The sequence below is a fragment of the Salvelinus alpinus genome, chromosome 21 (genome assembly GCF_045679555.1).
Source record: "Salvelinus alpinus chromosome 21, SLU_Salpinus.1, whole genome shotgun sequence".
NCBI lineage: Eukaryota > Metazoa > Chordata > Actinopteri > Salmoniformes > Salmonidae > Salvelinus > Salvelinus alpinus.
This window is the reverse complement of record NC_092106.1, coordinates 13,610,072-13,632,126: the sequence shown is the minus strand read 5'-3', so window position 1 is coordinate 13,632,126 and position 22,055 is coordinate 13,610,072. Positions and strand designations below refer to the sequence as shown.

At 43.0% G+C, this 22,055-nt stretch overlaps 2 protein-coding genes across 3 annotated transcripts; one reads left to right on the top strand and one right to left on the bottom strand.

Annotated features, from left to right (window-relative positions):
- The first annotated feature begins 808 nt into the window (after nucleotides 1–808).
- LOC139547893 (kinesin light chain 1-like) lies at nucleotides 809–11,285 on the top strand. Of its 2 annotated transcripts, XM_071357049.1 has the most exons (12): nucleotides 809–1,083; nucleotides 6,713–6,943; nucleotides 7,071–7,301; nucleotides 7,662–7,737; nucleotides 7,966–8,194; nucleotides 8,320–8,407; nucleotides 8,678–8,779; nucleotides 9,408–9,581; nucleotides 9,814–9,913; nucleotides 10,086–10,266; nucleotides 10,351–10,417; nucleotides 10,573–11,285. In XM_071357049.1, the coding sequence occupies exons 2-12, from the start codon at nucleotides 6,734–6,736 to the stop codon at nucleotides 10,672–10,674; spliced, it is 1,560 nt and encodes a 519-aa protein (XP_071213150.1). In that variant the 5' UTR covers nucleotides 809–1,083; nucleotides 6,713–6,733; the 3' UTR covers nucleotides 10,675–11,285. The 2 variants fall into 2 exon arrangements, with proteins under 2 accessions (XP_071213150.1, XP_071213151.1); XM_071357050.1 differs by lacking the exons at nucleotides 10,086–10,266; nucleotides 10,351–10,417; nucleotides 10,573–11,285 and having other exon boundaries at nucleotides 946–1,083; nucleotides 9,408–9,605.
- A 2,634-nt stretch (nucleotides 11,286–13,919) lies between these two features.
- Nucleotides 13,920–21,287, bottom strand: LOC139547892 (general transcription and DNA repair factor IIH helicase subunit XPD). Its single transcript, XM_071357048.1, has 23 exons — nucleotides 21,133–21,287; nucleotides 20,748–20,847; nucleotides 20,577–20,654; nucleotides 20,411–20,473; nucleotides 20,193–20,306; nucleotides 19,309–19,425; nucleotides 19,101–19,217; nucleotides 18,427–18,550; nucleotides 18,238–18,334; nucleotides 17,926–18,059; nucleotides 17,609–17,777; nucleotides 17,255–17,373; nucleotides 17,086–17,155; nucleotides 16,858–16,927; nucleotides 16,242–16,343; nucleotides 16,068–16,131; nucleotides 15,817–15,938; nucleotides 15,500–15,592; nucleotides 15,344–15,416; nucleotides 15,143–15,213; nucleotides 14,804–14,947; nucleotides 14,310–14,453; nucleotides 13,920–14,138 (listed from the first exon to the last, which is right to left on the bottom strand). The coding sequence occupies exons 1-23, from the start codon at nucleotides 21,135–21,137 to the stop codon at nucleotides 14,046–14,048; spliced, it is 2,283 nt and encodes a 760-aa protein (XP_071213149.1). The 5' UTR covers nucleotides 21,138–21,287; the 3' UTR covers nucleotides 13,920–14,045.
- Between the last annotated feature and the right edge of the window lie 768 nt (nucleotides 21,288–22,055).

Sequence of the window (22,055 nt, the reverse complement as noted above, 5' to 3'; positions counted from 1 at the left end):
GTCTGTAGTGACACCTCAAGCACTGAGATGTAGTGCCTTAGACCGCTGCGCCACTTTGGGAGCCTCAGTAGCCACACAAGCCCAGCAGCTTAGCTACTACTGCTGCTGCTACTAATGTTTATTATTCTCCCTGGGCCATCCCTCCATCCCACCCTTCTAATCTGCTTTGTTGAAAACTTGCCAAGTTATATTAAGTCCCCACAGGGTTCCACCCCTTATACCACCAGAACACATCCCCCAGCCCCCACACACATACCAGGCCCCAACCTTTCTGTTATTACTGATTGTTTCGTACTCTGCATGATAAATACAACACCATGCAGTGATGTGTGGTGCTACTGGGCATGTTTGTTTGTTGTGTTGGTTACAATGTAACTGACTCTTACTGATAATAGTCACTGACTCAACAAATGAATTATGCACATACCAATGTGTTACTTACAATAACAGTAACACTGTAGCACACCAGCATGTAGCCTATTCCAAAAGAATACCAAAGCAAAAAAGATTTCATGGAGAAATATCCAGTTCTGGTAAGGGATATGTAGCACTTTAAAACTAAAATCTCATTCCATTACAGCCTAATAAATTGAAAGCCTGTCATAGAGCAGTATCACTTATATCATATGTATTTTATACATAATATAATATTTTTTATATACACTTTTTTATGCATTTATTTAAAATAAAATGTGAAAAGAGCAGTTTATCTCGGTAACTGTCATCCTTGCAGTCCTGTCTGTGCTGGTTTGTCCCGTCACTCGCAGTTCAGAGCACCGACAGATAGATGGCCTTGTCCTCAGAAGGAGATGGCGTCAATCTACCGCGGTGCATGGTGGGAATGATCAGATCAGGTAAGCTGAAATGAGACAGTCTGAGCCGCAAGAACAGGTGAATGATTACTGTAGGTCTACTGTTAATGCTGTCGTCCAAATATATCCGTTATCTTGGTCCCATAACGAACAAAGAGTGGAAGTTTTGACGCGAGGAGTCCAATTAACTTTAATGGGAGCCCGAAAGAAAAGCGGAGATACGCAACAAAAAGAGGTCGACAACTCGCCAAAAACCTGGAATTAGCAGCAGGTAGGTTCAACATTACTTTTGTTGATCGTACTCTTGTTAAAATGTTTTCACATCATTTTTTTCTTTGACGTGTGGATCATAATTGTGTAGTTTCAATGGCTGCGTTATATCCCAATGGTATTTTATTTTCTTCTCTCACAGCTGCCTTAATGCCGAATTGTCACTATGCTTATAGTATGTCATCAATACATTTATTTGACATTTATTTATTTTGATGAATAAATGTTTTTCTTTCTTTATTTGTCTGTAGCCTAAGTATTCCTATACCATTTTAAACGCGTTGACAAAACCACAACAATGCACACACAGGCCTAACCATCTGTTGTTATTGCCTAATGTTATACAAATTCGTAATCTATATAAAACCGTGTCCATTGTGAAGGCAGACAAGGTCTAATATTGGAAAACATCAAAATACAATAGCTTATGGAACAAGTCCTCCTGTACACGCGCACATGTTGTTTATCTGTCTCTGACTGGTGTTGTATTTCTCTCAGACAGGATGCTCCTCTGTAGGCCATCATCCAATTTAATGTAGGCCTATGGTAATTGCTTCTCGATTTCTCATTTAGGTCTACTGACCTGCCAAAGTGTCCTAGTAAGTGCATAAAAAGGCCAAAAGAATGCATTATAAAAATGATATATTCTAATTTTCTTAAATATATTATATTTTCTTAATTCTGTGAATATAGAGCTGTAGGCCTATTCATCCATAAAATGTGAAATTAACTAATTTGTTTTGCACACACAGTATGAGTATTGCATTGAAGTATCACAAATAATGCAACAGATCCTATTGTCTACTTTCTATGACTGACATGATTAAACCTCATGTCATTGTTAACTCAGTAATTCAAGATATAGTACCTTAAGATCACTTTCTCAGAAAGAAATGGGTAAATCCATTTGAATTCAAACCCTTCCATACATACAGTGCCTTCGGAAAGTATTCAGACCCCTTGACTTTTTCTGCATTTTGTTACGTTACAGCCTTATTCTGAAATTGATTAAATCGTTCCCCCCCCCTCAATCTACATACAGCACTCTGTAATGAAAATGCAAAAACAGGTTTTTGAACAATTTTGCTTATTTAGAAAAAAATTAAAAACTGAAATATAACATTTACAGAAGTATTCAGACCCTTTACTCAGTACTTTGTTGAAGCTCCTTTGGCAGTGATTACAGCCTCGAGTCTTGGGTATGATGCTACAAGCTTGGCACACCTGTATATGGGGAGTTTCTCCCATTCTTCTCTGCAGATCCTCTCAAGCTCTGTCAGGTTGGTTGGGAGCATTGCTGCACAGCTATTTTCAGGTCTCTCCAGAGATGTTCAATCGGGTTCAAGTCCGGTCTCTGGCTGGGCCACTCAAGGATATTCAGAGACTTGTCCCGCAGCCACTCCTGCGTTGTCTTGGCTGTGTGCTTAGTGTCATTGTCCTGTTGGAAGGTGAACCTTCGCCCCAGTCTGAGCGTTCTAGAGCAGATTTTAATCAAAGATCTCTCTGTACTTTGCTCCGTTCATCTTTGGCTCAATCCTGACTAGTCTTCCAGTCCCTGCCCTGAAAAACATCCCCACAGCATGTTGCTGCCACCAGCATGCTTCACCGTAGGGATGGTGCCCGGTTTCCTCCAGACGTGACACTTGGCATTCAGGCCAAAGAGTTCAATCTTGGTTTCATCAGACCAGATCATCTTGTTTCTCATGGTCTGAGAGTCTTTAGGTGCCTTTTGGCAAACTCCAAGCAGGCTGTCATGTGCCTTTTACTGAGGAGTGGCTTCCGTCTAGCCACTCTACCATAAAGGCCTGATTGGTGGAGTGCTGCAGAGATGGTTGTTCTTCTGGAAGGTTCATCTCCACAGAGGAACTCTAGCGCTCTGTCAGTGACCACTGGCTTCTTGGTCACCTCCCTGACCATGGCCCTTCTCCCCCGATTTCTCAGTTTGGCCTGGCAGCCAGCTGTAGGAAGAGTCTTTGCGGTTCCAAACTTCTTCCATTTAAGAATGATGGAGGTCACTGTGTTCTTGGGGACCTTCAATGCTGCAGATATGTTTTGGTACCCTTCCCCATAGCTGTTCCTCGACACAATGCTGTCTCGGAGCTCTATGGGCAATTCCTTTGATCTCATGGCTTGGTTTTTGCTCTGACATGTACTGTCAACTATGAGACCTTATATAGACAGGTGTGCGCATTTCCAAATCATGTCCAATCAATTGAATTTACCACAGGTGGACTCCAATAAAGTTGTAGAAACATCTCACGGATTATCAATGGAAACAGGATGCACCTGAGCTCAATTTTGAATCTCGTAGCAAAGGGTCTGAATACTTATGTAAATAAGGTATTTCTGTTTTTAATTTTTAATACTTTTGCTAAAATGTCTAAACCTGTTTTCGCTTAGTCATTATGGAGTGTTGAGTTTTTTTATTTTTGTATTTAATCAATTTTAGAATAAGGCTGTAACGTAACAAAATGTGGAAAAGGTCAAGGGGTCTGAATACTTTCCAAAGGCACTGTATTTGCCCATTGCAGAAGTGGTCAGAAAGTGACTTTTTGGACCTGCATGCCAAAACATTCAAGAGATAAAGGTGCTCCAAATTGACCCATTTTGCATACCATACCATGAGACATCCATGTCTTCATCACTGGAAAAGACCAACGGTTGAGATTGTTTAGTTTTTTAAATACATCTCTTTTTTTTACCATTAACGTAAATTATCTAAAAACATTAAAAGGCAGATTTCTTTCCATATTTGCATATGTTGCAGTTTAGACCCTATTTTACATAATTTGAGGTTGTGTTCACATTGGTTGAGACACAACATGCTCTTGAATACAGGTTGAGTGTCATGTTTTGGCTGATTAATGTACTAAAATGGGAGTAGAATTTACATTTCAACTTTAAAATGGTACCATATGGTTGGAGTTTCACGTATCAGAGAAGGTTGACTTGAATCTGTTTTAAATTATACTCAATCCTCTATAAGAAACCTATTGAAATCATAAAAATATAGATAATAGACATGACCATTTAAGATGACATTCGACTGTGGGTGGACCGGCGGTCATCTTTTGTGGTAGTAATTAGAAGTTAATGTCAATTTCATTTAAATTCCAATGGTGTACCAGCTAAATGGCAGGGGTCTGAAGGATAGGTAAATTCTCTGAATTGTTTTTCTATGATTGAAATGACACCCACCCTGTATTCAAGAGCAGGTAAACGATGGTAGGCACAACACAAAAACCTCATTTACGTTAAAGGTTTAAAATGACAATTTTTATTTAAAAAAATGATGTTTTACGAAATAATCCAATAGTTTGACAACACTATTTGTAAGCTTTTAAATGATATCAAACTGAACCGTTTATCTTTTCCAGTGAGGGGAAGACATGCAAAATGTGTCAACTTTGAGTACTTTTATCTCCTGATTTAATTTTTTATATATATATTTTTTTAAATCTCTTTTAGTTCTCATTTGGACTAATCGTCCAAGAGTCCTTAAACATTAAAATACAATTTATAATATGAACACAATTTCACATATAAACACACTGTTACAAACAGACAGACATACACTAACATATTGACCCGATAAATACTGATAAGGTCCAAGAAGTCACTTTCTGACCACTTCTTCCATGGGTGAACATGTATGGAATGTTACCGTATGTTTAAATCAAAAGGCAGGGTGTCAAAAAGGGATTGAATTCAAATGGATTTACCCAAGTATTAAATAAGAGCACCGCTCTTTTCAACATTAGATCTGTTATAGGTCCTTTTATAAAACGACTGCAGCATGAGTCCCAGTGAATTCCAATGACCACTGTTGTTTACAACTGCCAAATGCTGCCCTCCTCCCAGGAGCCACTGGTAAACCGATATCCTTGTGTTAATGTATGGTTTGCTGCAGCTGGCCTGCCTTTTGGTGTTATGCTGATGCAGCCTCCTGCTCAGGCCCAGCACAGCTCCCTCTTGTTCCTCATAGACACCTGTTTCTCCTCTTAGGCGCTTGGCTTCACAGCGCAGCCCTCCTGTCTTGTACCCCCATTAGTATTGGTATGGTGGAAAGATGATCAGAGTCCTTTTATGCTCATGATTCGAGTTCAGGCTGCCCAGCTGGTCTTTGAGAAGCCAACATAATATTATTTTTTTAATTTTTGGAGGCCATCCTCTGTAGCCCTGTTGCAAGATGCATCAACATGTTATTGCCACAGGGAGCAGAACACCTAACCAGAAATATAACACCCACTACAATTTTTTTAATTTGTATCTGAAGCAGGTCATGGTTGATCTTGTAACGTGTTTTCATTTAATGTCAGAACTGCACTCCAACCATATGATTAGACCTGTTCTTGATGGACCCATTCTCATTGTACTACACATCCCACTCCAACCCCTCGCTGTGGCATGATGCCTCACCGACCAGGAAGTAGGCTACATCATGTGTTATGACTTGTCATTGAACTGGGCGGCTGTCGGCTCTAGGCTTCATGCCTTCGGGCTCACAGGAGCAAAATGGCACCGTTGTACCAGGATGTGTTTTACATACAGTCCCATTGGTATCTGTATTGGCTATTCACTGTTTCCTTTGGCTGCCAGAATGCATAGTCATGGTTCTGAAAGTTTGCATAAAAATCCACAGGCCAATCACTTTACAGTTTCAAAGGCTCTGACAGGCTGTCAGGGCAGCATACTGTTGTCGTTGTTGACACCCCCCTGCGGTGGTAAACATAGGCTACACTTGTAGTTTTGCACTTTGTACAGAACTTGGAGGATAATTGTATGTTCTGATAAGATGTTTTGTGAAACAGCTATAGGACAGATAAAAATGGATTGTTGTCATAATGGTAGGCTTGTGTGCTATTAGTCTGGTTTAGCTTATTAGAAGTGACTTATCCTCTCTCCTCTGTGTGTGTCTCACAAACAGCAGCCCCTAGACATCTCAGTTCAGTACCAGCTGTATTTTACTGTAACTCTCTAGTCACAAGGCTCTTTAGCATACCGGCAGTGGTAAAAGTATAGTTGTATATCTATAGCTAGTTGGTTAGCCTACACATTGTCGTACTGCTTTAGTCCAACACAACACTGTTTACTGTGGAGTGTAGCCAATAGCCATATTACTGCTAGTGCATAATTAAATGCTACCATTGCACACCACTGTTAGACCTTTATTCTATTTGTGTGTCCCATACGTGCATATATACTGAGTATACAAAACATGAATAACTCTTTCCATGACATAGACTGACCAGGTAAATCTAGGTGAAAGCTATGATCCCTTATTGATGTCACTTGTTAAATCCACTTCAATCAGTGTAGATGAAGTGGAGGAGACGGGTTAAATAAGGATTTCTAAGACTTGAGACATGGATTGTGCCAGGCGCAACGGATTGTTTTAAGAACTGGAACGCTGCTGGGTTTTTCACGGGCAAAAGTTTCCTGTGTGTATCAAGAATGGCCCACCACCCAAAGGACATTCAGCCAACTTGACACAATTGTGGGAACCATTGGAGTCAACATGGGCCAGAGTCCCTGTGGAACGCTTTCAACACCTTGTACAGTCCATATGACCGTGTACAAAAAAATAAATAAATGTTGAACCCTCCCTTCCCGCCGCCTCCTCCATACAGGGTTGAGCTGAGAGAGGCGCCATGCTGTCAGGGGAGGAGATTCTGTGCAGCACGCGGCAAGTGATAGCGGGCCTTGAGGCGCTGCGAGGTGAGAACCACACCCTCCTGGACAACCTGCAGGAGGTGCTGGAGGGCCGGCCGGTGGCCGAGAGTGGCAGTGTGGAGCAGGAGAAGAGTGGCATCATCCGCCAGTCTCTGGAGAGGATAGAGCTGGGCCTGGGAGAGGCACAGGTGGGGTCATACTGGAGATGGCAGAATGGGTGAAGTTGTATTTTGACTGTATTGGATGTGTACATGTTTATATGCACACCTACTTCACTCTCTTGCTCTCTCGCTCTCTTTCCCTCTCCCTCCCCAGGTGATGATGGCTCTGTCGGCCCACCTGGGCTCCCTGGAGGCGGAGAAGCAGAAGCTGCGCACCCAGGTACGAAGGCTGTGCCAGGAAAACCAGTGGCTGAGGGACGAGCTGGCCGGGGCCCAGCAGAGGCTGCAGGACAGGGAGCAGGTGGTGGTCACGCTGGAGGAGCAGAACAGACACCTGCAGTTCATGAGCAGCATCCGCAAGTACGACCAGGAGTCGCCCCCACCGGTATGTCACAGACCACCACAACCAGGGTCGTATTCATTATACACCAAACGGGGAAGAAACAGACTGATACAGTGAGGAACTACCAAAACTGCTCATATTCGCTTTCCATTGCAAAATGTTTCGCTATGGTGTACCCTAATGAATATGACCCGGTGCATGTCTTTGCCTCAGCTTTTATGTTATTACTAAAGCTAAGCTGTTGGTGGCTTATCAGAGCAGGGTGCTATGTGTTTCTCTGTATAGTTCATAGTTAAACCTTTATTTAACTTGCCTAGTTAAATAAAGGTTAAATAAATAAAAAATATAGGTACTCCCCTCAGCTCTGTACTATCAATCTAGTTATGTTTTCTATGTCGACAGGATGACAAAGAGACGGGCTCCACCAAGGAGTCCCTAGATGACCTTTTTCCCACGGACGAGGAGGAACAGTCACAGAGTACGTGCACTCGTCTAATGAACCGGATATTCTTGTCTGTCAATCTGCTGTGCAGACGAGCTATGCATGTATGTTTGTCGATGTCTTGGTGTGACTCTGTTGTATAGTCTGTCACTCGCTGTGTGTTTGTTTGTGTATGTCTATGTGTCTATGTATGTTTGTGTTAATGTATATTTTTGTGTCTGTATGAATGACTCTACCTCCCTCTCGTGTCCTCCTGTCCCCCAGTATCTCAGCCCCACGGTAGTAGTGCGGCAGCAGCGGCCCAGCAGGGAGGCTATGAGATCCCGGCCCGCCTGAGGACCCTTCATAACTTGGTGATCCAGTACGCCTCCCAGGGCCGCTACGAGGTGGCCGTGCCCCTCTGCAAACAGGCCCTGGAGGACCTGGAGAAGTCCTCGGGCCACAGCCACCCTGACGTGGCCACCATGCTCAACATACTGGCTCTGGTCTACAGGTGAATGGAGCCACGTTAGCCTAGAATATCCTCCATGCTAGGTCTTACTGTGGGGGATTTCCATAGTGTGGCTGGTTACGTTAGCTGTATGCTAAAGCTAAAGGCTGTTTTGCTCTTCTCTGCAGAGACCAGAACAAGTACAAAGAGGCGGCTAACCTCCTGAATGACGCATTGGCCATTCGGGAGAAGACCCTGGGCATAGATCACCCTGCGGTATGTTCCTCTATAGTGAAGTTCAAGCGTCACCAAAATGGACAAAACAAGAAGTCTAAACCATGCATAGCTAATGGCTTTCCCCAGCACAGTGGAAAAGCAGCTACAGTATGTAACCAGTGGTGTAGGGTAAATGTTTTTTTGTCCAACAGTTTACCCACCTTTTGCGGAAGAACGTATTGAAGGTATCGGGAGTGTTTCTTTTTTCACCGCGACCGGCGATCAGAGTATATCACTGTATGTAACTAACAGTACTGTGTTTGTTTATAGGTGGCAGCCACACTCAACAACCTTGCTGTACTGTATGGAAAGAGAGGGAAGTACAAGGAGGCTGAGCCACTGTGTAAGAGAGCCCTGGATATCAGAGAGAAGGTAATGAGGCAGTAACCTAGCAGCACCGTGACTAGAAACCCTGCCCTCTGATGGACTAATGGCAACTCTGCAAGCATTCTGTAGTATAGCACTCCTGCAGTACTATATTGTACTATAATTTCTCAGTCATGCAAGCAAAAATCACATACCTATTACTTGTTACTTCTTTCAACAATAAATAATGACTTATTATTCCCTGGGGAAAGTAATTTGTTACACTACTCGTCAAATTACGTTGCGCGTCCTCACTCAATATAAACGATGTCGTGTTGCTAGCAGTGGAGAGGTGTTTCTTGCCTGGGCACAGTTGACATTTTACTGTTATATTCTTGTCCTACCAAATCAAAGAAATGGGAGTACGTTTCTGCCACTTATCTCTCATCACAAATACTTATTTGGATCAGTGACTGTAATAGGAAATGAATGATAACATAAGTAACAACCTATTTTTTTTATCAGTAACTGTATTATTTCAATTGGAACAGTAACTCTGTGTTATATTATTCGTTATCGCAAAAAGTAATTGAATTACTGTAACACGTTACTTTGTAATGCGCTACCCCTAACACTGCTTATTACCCAAACCTGTTAATCTCCACCCCCCCTACCCTATTGTTGTCGTGGGCAGGTGTTAGGCATGGACCACCCTGACGTGGCAAAGCAGCTGAACAACCTGGCGCTGCTGTGTCAGAACCAGGGCAAGTACCAGGAAGTGGAGCAGTACTACGAGCGTGCCCTGCACATCTACCAGAGCAGGCTGGGCCCCGACGACGCCAACGTGGCCAAGACCAAGAATAACCTGGTGAAGGATGGAGAATAGGAGAGGGTGAATGGAGGGAGGGGTGTAAAGGGGGGATGGACATGGTTGGCATGGTCACTGGGCTAGATGCTACCATATTATGTGTGTGTGCTTATAATATGCTATGATTCAGTAGAATTGGGGGACTTTGACCCAAGTTGCATGCGTGTGTCTATCTATCTGAGGTGTGATAGTGCTATTTGTGACTCTAGTATTGCTGTATTTCTGGCTACAGGCTTCATGTTACCTGAAACAAGGGAAGTACAGACAAGCTGAGGCTCTGTATAAAGAGATCCTGACCCGGGCCCATGAAAAAGACTTTGGATCTGTGGATGGTGAGCGCAAACTCATAATATGATATTTGAAACCTGCTCTCTAGATTCAATAGCATTTTTGATCCAAAAGGGGTGTATGTATTGGAATTGAAAATGTACCTCAGATTTGTACTGTAAATAACTAATTGTACTGGATGATGCCACTGTGTATCCTCTGATGTTGGTGTCTCAGGTGAGGTGCGGGACATCTGGACCCACACGGAAGAGGAGGGCTCCATGCAGGATGGCCTGGGCAGTCTGAAGCGCAGCGGCTCATTCACCAAGCTCCGCGAGTCGATACGCAGGAGCAGCGAGAAGCTGGTCAGGAAGCTGAAAGGAGTCGGACCTCAGGATACCACCCCTCCGACTCCTGGGTAAAGACCAAGTCCTCATTCTGCACGTGTTAGCTCTCAAAATGATGTCCAATTTTTTACTCTCTCTTTCTTGTTCCCCCTCAGGATGAAAAGGGCTAATTCTCTGAATGTGCTGAACGTGGGTGCGAGGGAGCGTCAAGAAGCAGCAAGGGTGAGCAGCAGTTTCTGGCTTATTCTCACATTTCTGTACAATATGATTGTTAGTGTTTATTCATCACCTTTCATTTTATGTGCTTCATATCCTAAGGCATTTCTCTGGCTGTGTGTCATCAAAATGAATGTATATGTCATTGTATGTTCTTCCAGAACCCCTGCAGCCTGACAGAGAACCGAACCCTGAGCTCCAGCACCCAGAGTCTGGCACGGCGAGGATCCCTCAGCTCTGCACACTACACCTCTGAACACTAGCCCCCCCCCCACCCACACACACATCCAGGAAGTACTCTCACACAGCTCTGGTCCCTACTCCTCTATCTGTCTGTGGACCTACATGGGTCACTGCAACCCCCTTCCCTTGCTCTGTGTAAATCGAACAATGATCCGTTTAGGTTTGTTTACTGCACTATGTTGTAGTGGGTGGAGGTCACTGATACTCCTTGCCTGCTAGTTTTATCCCCTGGTGCGCCAGTTCTGAGGTATAGATTAGAATACACACAGCAATGACAATTGGTTTTGAGAGATGCAGATTGAATCTGTTTCAGACTAGATTTAGTAATGCTCTGTTGTGACTTACTGTACAAGGAGGGAAAGCTTGAATTCTTCAACGATTGTTCACAATTATGAATATCTTGATATTTGCATTTCAACTGCAGTTGGGTCAACAAGTAAGTGTTTGCAGCTATTGGATGTTATCCAAATGAATTTATCTGTGCATGCAAAAAAGGTCTTATTTATACAATGTGGTTTTTAAAACGTGTTACATTCCGATTTGATCTCCTTGAGTCCATTACCAGCGGTACTCTTGTTTTTGGCCCTAGGTGATTTTAATTCCACAATTAAAACAAATATTTACTAATATCTATTGAATGTGATGCACAAATAGTGTATTGGCTTCCATGTTAGGTTGTGGTAAAGTGCTCTCCTTATTCCACAATACTAGAACAAAATCTGCACTTCCCAGTCCAGTGGTAGAATGCAATTTGTCTAAGGCTTGGCATACTGTAAAAATATGTTTGTACTATGTTTAGCAGATATAAAAAGCTTAAGCTATTTTGATAGCCCAAAAGTAAAAGCACTATGTGCCTGTATGTAATATCATATTTTTTTTATTTGTCTCAGTTTGGGATACATTGACTTTCTTGTAGAGCTAGCTAATTTAAATTCCTTCTGAAACATGTTTTTTAAATTATTTGATTTTGTTGTCTATGCATCTTACTCAGGATGTTATCAAGAGTAAATATGCAATTTGATGGACAAAAAGCGATGAATTCACTGTGGTGGTATTTCCAAGTGATCATTTAAAAGGGTGATCGAGGAGTCACTATTGTAAAAAGATTATTAACCCATTGAGGTGGATGGAGGGACTTCAATGTGGGTTGCGAAAAGGTCGCCAGTTCGAATCACAATGAGTCTTGTTTTCCAACCTTAACCAATCACATTTCTCATTTGATGTTCTAATTGACTGAATAGCTGTATATATGTGGGAAATAATTGTGGAACCCTCCCTCATGCTGCTGCAGTGGACTAGGCACTGGGATAAGAGCCAGAAGGTCACAGGTTCTAATCTTGCCCATTCTTTCAACGATCAACTCTGGCCTAAAAAGTGGGCACAATCCAAATTGTGGACAAGATCAGGACACAGGATGCATGTTAGCACCATGTACAGTATAAACAGGGCTATAAGCTGACAAAGCACACAGGCTCTATTCAAACTGTCAAGCATTTCATATGCAGCGTTTTATCATGAATTCAATCTCCACTAACATTGCCTTTAAATTTCAATCACGCTGAACTTCAGCGATACAGATTGAATAGAGCCCTACATCTTATTTATGTAGAATTATGTTAGCTGTTACATATGGAGAGCTTTCTTTGCAGATTGTCAATCTTATTGAAAATTACAAATATATTTTATATCTGGAAACCATAGCAGACAAATGTCAAAGTATATTGAGTCTCTTCAATTCACTGTGTTCATGCTAGCCTTGTCTGGGTATGTTTCATGATGTACATGTTGTCATGACGTGGCCCTTTCTGGGTACAGATCATGGCTTCTCACTCTCTCCTACACCCAGGTTCTGTTATCTCAGGTCGTAAATTCCTGACAGAGACTCTCCCCCTTTTCATGCAGAGACCACAGAGTGAACAAAGGATTTCACGTGGCCAAACTCCTAAATCCCCTAAATGGGAAAATGAAACAAAATCTCCACTTGTGAGGTGAGAATGGTCTGTGGACACTTAAGGGACAGGTATGACGAGTGTGTTTCATTTGGTGACCTCAGAGAGGACAGGAAACACAACTATGTCTCTGCATGTGTACATTTCTCAATTATGGGGTTTGCATCTAATTCTTGTATAAAATGAGTAAAGATTAAACTTTGTGAAATGTGATAAACCTTTAATGTGAGAATTGTATTCCCTTTAAAGTTTAACTAAATCATTGGCCTGCCCCCGTGAGCACAGACATGATCAGGTGTTATAGAACCGCCTTTCCTATTGTTACGAATAAAAAAACCCTCCTGAGGAAATCCTCTTTAGACCACACATACCTCGGTGTAAATTGTGGCACAGGTTTGAGTGCCAAGACTGAGCAAACGCACAGCATGAGCTGTGATTGCGAATAGTTATTGAATTCCTAACCATACCACGTGGAGAATTGGCTACACGGCTGGAAATGGTTAAACTCTGAGACTATCGAATAAGAGCAAATCTTAGATACCAATTATTAGTCTCCAGCTAGAAATTATGTAAACCTGGGATGCGAATGCCGACAACCGCCGAAACATCTGAGAACATTTTGAATGGTACTCTGAAGTATCCATTCTAACCACGAAAGACTGATCTTCAGGAAACAGACTCGGATGAACTCTCCAGCACCGGACCGGATTCCAACAGAAAAGTTCGACACATGGGCGTAAATATATATTGATTGCAATTATTCCCGAATGAGTGAGCGTTCATGTGCAAAGGATTAGCATTTCAATTCATATAATTAACTGTAGTGATTCCTTTGGTCTTTCCCGCTCTCTCAGTCCACACCCACTTCCTTTTGTCCACCAAGCCGTCATATCGGCTTAGCCCACTAGGGAATCTTCCCTATGATTTGTTAGTAACATATGTTTGTTTATGCATTTCTGTGATTATTTAGTTAGTAAATAAATGATTAAGCCAATTGGTGTATGATTCACAGTAAAAGGTTGGGTTCGTGCAGATAACCAACCATTTACAACGTTTGGAATGAGACTGACTTGAGGTAAAGAATAATTCATTAATAGAAGACAAATTGATAGTTATATTCGGAAAATTATAACTTTGTAATCTGAAGATTTTCCGTAGTGTCCCAACTTCCTAGTTAATTACATTTACATGATTAGTTTAATCATGTAATAATAATAATTACAGAGAACCGATTTGATAAAATAACAGTCTTCACTTTTAATGATGCCAAAGACATGTCAATGTGTTTTTAAAAAAAACATGCCAACTGCATGGTAGAAACTGTAAACATTTATTTTTCAGCCTACCGGCTTATGCAAATATACACTTAAAAAATAAACTATGTACAGTAGGACAGTATTGGAACAGTGACTGTGGGTTTGACTGGGTGATGACACTTCCTCTTAGGCCTGGTGAGCGATCTGGGCGATCTTTTGCAGCATGTCCTCTGACTGCAGCTGCTCCAGTGTCAGCAGAGACAGGCCCAACTGGTCCTCCTGAGGGGAATGGATAGGTTCAGTTGACAAAAACATTGAACGTTGCAGTTAGAGATGTCATGAATAGATCTGATGTGATTTCTTATTCTACAAGTCAGACAGGCGTCTACATAAAAATGTAAAAAATCCACAGCCCTGCTAAACATGTCCCTGTACTGTGATGTGCTGTACCTGTCTGAAGGGCTGGGCCATCTGGCGTAGGAAGTGTTTGGACAGCTGTACCGTCTCGTCGATGGTCAGGTTGAGGCTGCCGTCAGTAAGGTGTTCCTGAATCCACCGGGGCAGCTTCCCTCGCTTGTCAGCCCGGGCATAGCGCTGCAACAGGAGTGAGAAACAATTGTTCCAATTCTCTTCAATAGCCTTTTTTATTTTACCCATTTATTTTTGTTACCATTGATGTGAAGGCACTAGATAGGTAACAGCATTATGGAACAACCTGCTGTGACCTCAGTGCACAATGGCTTTCAAATTCAAGAAAGCCACAAAATGTAGAATTTTTATTAGGATCCCATTAGCTGACGCCACAACGTCAACTAATCTTCCTGGGGTCCAACACAGAACTAAACTAACTAAAAACAAAATGATCATAGTAGAGTCTATCAATGATCAGAGTGGTAAGAAATGTTCCTTTAAAACTAGACACACCAAGTTCCGAAGGTCCTCACCTTGTCTGCGAAGATCATCAAGCCATAGTCAGTTTTGCCCCTGATGGCGCGGCCCACACATTGCGCTGCGTGCCGCATGGCGTCAAACGTCAGGAAGTCATTCTCTCTAATCTGGAACTGGTCCCGCAGGTACTCCAGACGAGCCTGGTAGAGATGGACAGAAGAGGGGAAGGGTAACTATTTTGGAAAAACAGACCTTTAGGATTAAAGGAAGTGAAAGAATTGCAGACAGAGGGGTGAGGAGGACATACGCTGAACAGAAGAGAGGAACAGACCAAAACAGTGAATAAAGCAGAAGAACAAGGGAAAGATGATGAACAGCAGAGGAGTTAGACTGACCTTCAGGATCCGGCTCTGTGTGTAAACGTAAGGTACTCCGAACATGATCACCGCACGGCCAAAATGGTGGACTGAGGGAGACAGTTTCATATCACTTATCTCTTCAAATAACCTATGCTGTAACTTTGGCGGCCATTTTGTTTAGCAAATGAACCTAATAGAGGCTCTACTACTATGTTACAGGAACTAAACAACACTCACCAAAGTCGATTCCCTCGGACACCTTCCCCCTGGCCACAGACAGCAGGATGGCTCCTCTGCCGTTCTCACAGGCCTGGGGCACAACAGATAAGAGGTCAGAGGTCACAAACAATGACAGAAGACAACCTAAGACAGTCAAAGAAAGGGTCTCCTGACCTCCTGGTATTTCTCCAGAGCCATGCTGGTCTCTGCTGCGTCTGGGGTCTCGATGAAGATCAGCTTGTTCCTCTGGACGTTCTCCAAGATGCCCTACAGACAGAGACACAAAGGGGCAGGACAAGAGGACAACGCTTACTCAACTTCCAGATTACTACCTTGCAAAAAATTACATTTCTGGCCACAATTCTATCTGCTGCCAATAAAATGCTAACATAGATATGTCTATTGCTATAACAGTACAGACGGAACAACACGTTATTCACTTTTAACAACATTTATCCTCCCTTCCATTTGTGGACCGTGTACACACACACCTGCTCATACCACGACGCCACAATGTTCTCCATGTAGGTGTAGCTGGTAAAGAAGGCCACGATGCCATCTGGCACAATCGCAGACATCTCCAGCAGCAGGTTGCCATAGTTACGGATGACAGCTGAAAAATTGAACCCAGACCAGGTTTATTTCAGTGATTTGTTTTTCACATCTAAGGAAAGGAGAGTCTAAGCTTACAAAGAGGCAAGGAAAGCTTACAATATTTCGATACAATGTAACAATCACTAACCAAAATCTTCACGCGTCTCAAACTTGGAGGTCATGGCCACCTGGTCGTTCCCCCTCCCCACCACCTGAAAGAGGAAGAGCTCAGTGTCACCCCCTTCCATCCTTTCTGAAGCTCAGTATAGCTTGAATTAACCACTCAGGTCATATCATGTAGACTGTTTCTGAGGTTACTCACAAGAGGGCAGAGGCAGGTGCGTGCCAGCGTCATGGTGAAGGATGCCACGGTAACAGGCCGGAAGTCCAGGATTCGGGGGTAAATGTCCAACGGTGAAAGGGTCTGTGGGTAGAAACATGATCAGAAGTAGACAACCACAGGGTAGGACAGCTGAGCCAACACACAGCCAAGGGATCTAGTGAGAGGGTCAATGGAGAGAAGTGATGATCATACGACTGAACTGACTGCTGAGGACACCGAAAAGCCTAAATAATATACTGAAAATAATATAAAACTGTCAAACTTTACATTTCTGTTTGCGTCGCATGCAAATTCATTGATAAACTAAATTCTGAATGGTGGTAAAAAAACACACATTAAAAAGCCACAGATTTAAGGAGGGGATCCCTGTTGATAAAGTACTGAGAAACACAAAGAAAAGCCATTTGTCCCTCATTAACACTTGTACTAAGTTTACAAAATGGCACTCTAGCCCGACTGCATTGGAATGTGAGTGGCCCCATCTTGGACAGATGAGACCATCAGCAGGTGTCTTATAATCACAGATTAGTGGCTAGGTCACAGTTAATCTAGGAACAGAGAGAGAGAGAGAGAGAGAGAGAGAGAGAGAGATTACCCCTGACGTAATGATGACAGACTGGAAGCGCTCGAACACAGGCTTGATGGCAATGGAAGGGTCCATACAGCTGAAGGGAGAGGAGAGAAGAGCAGGGTTAAAGTAGATCCCATCCACTTGCATCCTGGTGGATTATTTCACTCTTGGCTCTTGCAGTGGCACAACATCCATCAATATCACACCGTTCTGCTGGCAAAACAGAACATACTCAACACAAATTAACCCCACCTGAAGTGCAGGACGGGGTTAGCAATGGTGGGGGTTCTGTCTTCAAAGGGTTCAATGATGATGGTGAAGCCTGATTGTGGAAGATAGCAAGGGAAGAACAAAGAAAATAAATAACCACAGAGCTGTAGCCATGTAGAGGTAACATAGTCAGCCTAGGGAGGTTCAGTACCTTTGCTGTAAGTGCTGACCAGAGTGGCAAAGTTGGAGATGAGGGTGATGGCTGAGAAGTCTGCGATGTCCGCTATCTCTAAAGTCCTCAGCAGCGAACGCAACCTCTCGGCACAGAATCTAGAGAAACAAACAGATATGTCATATAAGGAGTGAGTAGGAGTTACTAGAAACTTTCAATGTACCAAAGAGACATAATCCACGATGGAGTCAGTTAGGTCTAGGAGCATTTGGTTTACATTGCTCGGTGCCCTGGTGGACAGAGTTTGCACATGTTAGGACCTAAAGTGGAAATCTCCACCAACCGAGGGCACCAGGCTATATAAATCTAACACAAAAGTACTGTAGAAGTTACCTGAGGGGCTTGCGGTCAATGCAGACCTTCTCGAAGATGTCTTTGAGGAACTGTGGAGCGCTCTCCTGCACCACATGGTGAATCCTCAGCCTGGCCTTCAGGTACTCAAGGAAACGCTTCATGAAGCCCACAAAGTGCTCTGCCGTGCGGATGCTGCCAGGCACAGCCTCTGGAGGGGGGAAAGAAAGATAGACAGTGCGGGGGAGGGAGGACAGGGTATAGAAACGGAAAGATAGATACATGAAAACCTGTTTGAGCATAAATCGATACAAATATTCAATAACTGGTTGTTTTCGACTGGACTCCAGGGGGCTAACCTTGGAGGATTTCATCTGGCAACACGGGATTGGACATGTAGATGTCGGTCTCCCTGGCAACGTTGGCCTCTTTCAGGCCCTCCACCAATCGTCTGTATTCCTCTTTCAGTTTGGCTGCATCTGTCTCCTTTATCCTACAGCAGAGGACAAGCGGTTGAGATGACATCACAACCCTCTACACTTTTGGGGCAAGAACAACAAACTGGTTCAGTCGGTCTCATTATAGACACCTTGTACATTCTCCTTTGTACACAGAACATGACAGTGGTTCTAGTGCTGCTCTCCACTAGATCCACTAGTGTATGACCTTACTTGAGAATGGTGTTCTGTAGGGTCTCCACGTTGGCCTGACTGCGGTCCAGAGTCCTCCTGGTGATGTTGACGCTCATTGAGTCGATGCACACATTGTCTGAGGAAGAGGAGGATGGAACGTCAGCTTGTGGAGGCTTGAAACAGTGGGCTGCTTAAACAAATGGGAAAGAAACAGCTGGATGTCCTTACCGATGTTATGTGCTTCGTCAAAAACAACCACTGATTTCTTGGAGAGCTCCTTTGAGACAAGGTCTGCAATTTTTGGGTCCAGGAGGTAGTGGTAACTGTAAACTATGATGTTGGCATGGAGGATCTGTATGTGTTAAGGAAAGAAGCAAAAAGGAAAAACACTGCCAGTAATCCATCTCCTTCATAAAGTAATGCCACATAAACCCAGAAGTGCAACATCACGAGACGTCCGGGAAGGCTTGTGAAACAGACCAAGCAGAGCAGGCCAGGGTTTGAGAAGACATTGAGAGAAGAAGTGAAACATCCTTGGTTGTTAATTTTCTCAAAATCTAAAGGCACAACCTAGATTCGAGCCAATGTCTTAAGTAGTTGAACATGTTAATAGTGCAACCTTGTGAATGTGACAAACAGGCACGTTTTCATTTGTAAAAAACAACTTTATCGTCGAAAGGGCCTATGATTTGACCGCCTGCACATGCTCAGTTCGGCGTGAGACGATCGTTAGACCTGATTACGTGTTTCTATGCTTGAGCTTAGCTAGCCAACGTCAACTTGACATCGCCTACAAGTGTGATCGGCAATTTCTATTGGAGAAGTAGTTTCTGCCCATCTTCATACTGTACCGTCTTTAGTAATGCTGTGAAATATAACATGCTACAAAGGGCTATTCTTACCGAATAGCGTGCTAGGTAGTAGGGGCACCAGCCTTTCCTCCGCCCAAAGTCCTTCAGATCGTCCAGATTGTAGACTCCAGCAGGGAGAGGCACCTGCTTTCCCATAGCATCAAACTCCTGGAGCAGATAGACAGAGTCAGTCAGGCAGACAGACAGAGGCATGGAACTCTCCAGATCACTCTCTTTGTCACAATCCCAAGCCCCTCACCTCATAGAAACGGCAGGAAGGCAGGCTTGGGTTGCTGTGCCGTTGGGCGCGGATGTATGACGCCGTCAGGCTGTGACATTTCCCATCCACCTCTTTCCCAAAGCGTAAGGAGCTCACCTGAACACAAAGAATCATGCAATTTGGACCATGACATGGACACACACAATTTAACTACATGCAAAGAAATGCTCTATATTGAACACACACAAATGTGTTTGAAGAGCGTTACAGAACCACGGTTAGTGGGTGTCATCGTGAAGATATGTGTACTGACCGCTAGGGCCGGGCAATGAAGTTGTCTACCGCGACCCTTTACAGACATAGAACACAGTACAGTAGTAACATGTCGATAATTGATAACTTTTCAGACAATTGAAAAAGTGTCACATTAGAAGCGTCTGTACCTTTTCAGACAGAAGAATTCTGCCTGTATATCATGTTCTATTGTTTCCCTGACAACAATAAACATTGCTGATTGATGTGCTGCTGTGTTGCTTATGCTGCTTTTTTATGGCTGGGTAGCTAGATGTGCTTTCTTTCTACTAAATGTCTTGGTAATATTTAATGAACTTTAAAGTACTTTTTTTAGGAAAGAGTGGCCTGCGCGCAGGCAGGCTAGGATTGACTGTTCTGCTCACCTACTGATAGACGTTAGTCTCGCTTCAGAAGCAACATTACTTTACAGACAAGTAAAATGCTGTTCATGTCTCCAGAGAAGGGTTCGCGTTGGCATTTAAAGAAAGACAGTGTAGCCTACCCTAACAGACAAACAAACATGCCATAGCGCTTTCAAGGGGCCACATACCATTATATCTGAAAAGTGTAATCGATACAGGCAGCCTACTGTAATTTCGTAATATGAGGCTACGGCATGTTGCTCCTACCTCGGGGTGAACACACAGGTTTTTCCGAGAGGAGAGCGCCAGAGCCAGGATGTTGTTCTTCTCTCCCGTCTCCTTACAATAGAACTCCATTAACTTCCTCAACTCCTCCACCACCTGATGGACAAGGGAGCAACATGGCATCAGAGAAGGGGATGAGAAACATATGTTCTTCAAGGACAGGGGAGCACAAAGAAAGGTGTGAGAGAGAAAGAGATCACCTTCTCTATCTCAGGAACAGTTCGGGAACAGTAGATCAGCTTTGTGACTTCAAGGGGATACTCCTGTCAAAGAGATCACTGTATAAGTGAATTGTCAAAGAAACAGATGGTGACAAAGGTTCTTCCAACAGAGTCCTGATGGAGGAACGGACATATCTTGACTCACCCGCTGATATGCAACAATCAATGACAGAAGAGAGATGGTTTTCCCGGTTCCCGATGGCATCTCCAGAACTCCATGTCCCTTTCGATAAACAATGTGTTACCATCATGCATAGGGCCATAGCAGTAGGATAGGTCTACAACCAGTGGCATATTGCTGGGTCTCTCTATTTACCTTGGCATCCAGGGTCCTCTTGAGTTCCAGCATGTAGGAATATTGCTCTGGGTAAATGTAGTCATATGGGAAATAGACTAACAACCCTTCGATGTTGAGCCTAGAATAAAAAGGTAGTAGTCATAGTAAGGGCATTTTAGCCAGGTAACATTCAGCATATAGCATTAGCTATATAAAAAACATAACTAGCTAACTAGCTAACTCCCCTATTCATCTGTGGCTAAGTTCGTTCCAACAGACATCGCACGGTGTAATGTTTATAGTTTAACCAGCTAACGTTAGCTAGCTTACGATAGCCAACTGCTAGCTATGTTAGCAAAGAGTTTACTAGGTACATAGTGCTAACTTTGCCCTGTCTGAGAATCTCTCTGCCATGAGCACTTACTTCATTTCAGTGAATTTATTGCAGCGGCGAGCTAGCTGCTTATGTGTCAGTCACTTTTTTTTTTACAATAAATAGATGCCTAGCTAATTTATTGGCAAAGCAAAACCCTTCAACTAGCTAGCTAGCTGTGTTCCACACATTCGATTTCTTCAGACATCCTCCGTCTTACACAAAGCCCTATCTTTTGCTTCTCCGATTGGCTGCAGAATTGTGAGCTAATTCTTTGGTCTTCTCTGATTGGGTTTTGTATGCATCCCTCAATGGAAGTACGCCCCATTCCTGTAATCAGAACTAACTAGTCAAATATCGAGTTAAATGTTGAGCTGAATCGCATTTGTGGAAACAAAGACTATTCTCAGAGCAGACCTGGTTGTAGCTAGGTATTTCTGAGTCGCGTCGGGGAAAAGTTAGTTAACCCTTTTCCTAACCTTAACTTAAATTGTCCTAAATGTCCAAGTTAATTCTCCTAAACTGTTGCGTAAATTCTCCTAACCAGCTACGACACTTCTGCTAGTCAAAACCTGCAGACCTGCCTGAGAGCAGTTTGAGTATCCACTAAAGCGATACAGCCAGCCAGGGAGGTTCAGAGAACTATTTTGCAGTCTTTTATTCAACTTCATAAAACGAAAGAAGAAAACTGAAATACTGCAGACTAAATAAAGATTTACCAGAAAAGAACATTCTATTTATATTCAACATGAGCAGAAGGTATTGTCATAAAAGTAGTAAAGGTACTGCCTATATTGTTCATTTGACAAGTTGTATGTATGGTAGGGGAGAGTGGGGTAAATTGAGCCATTTTTACATTCAGCATTACTCCATCAAGGGAAATATGGTATTCTTTCTAACAAAGATATATGGAAATAATGAGAATTCATGTAAACATTACAGTTTGAAAACATACTGTAGTCTGTCCAAAAAGA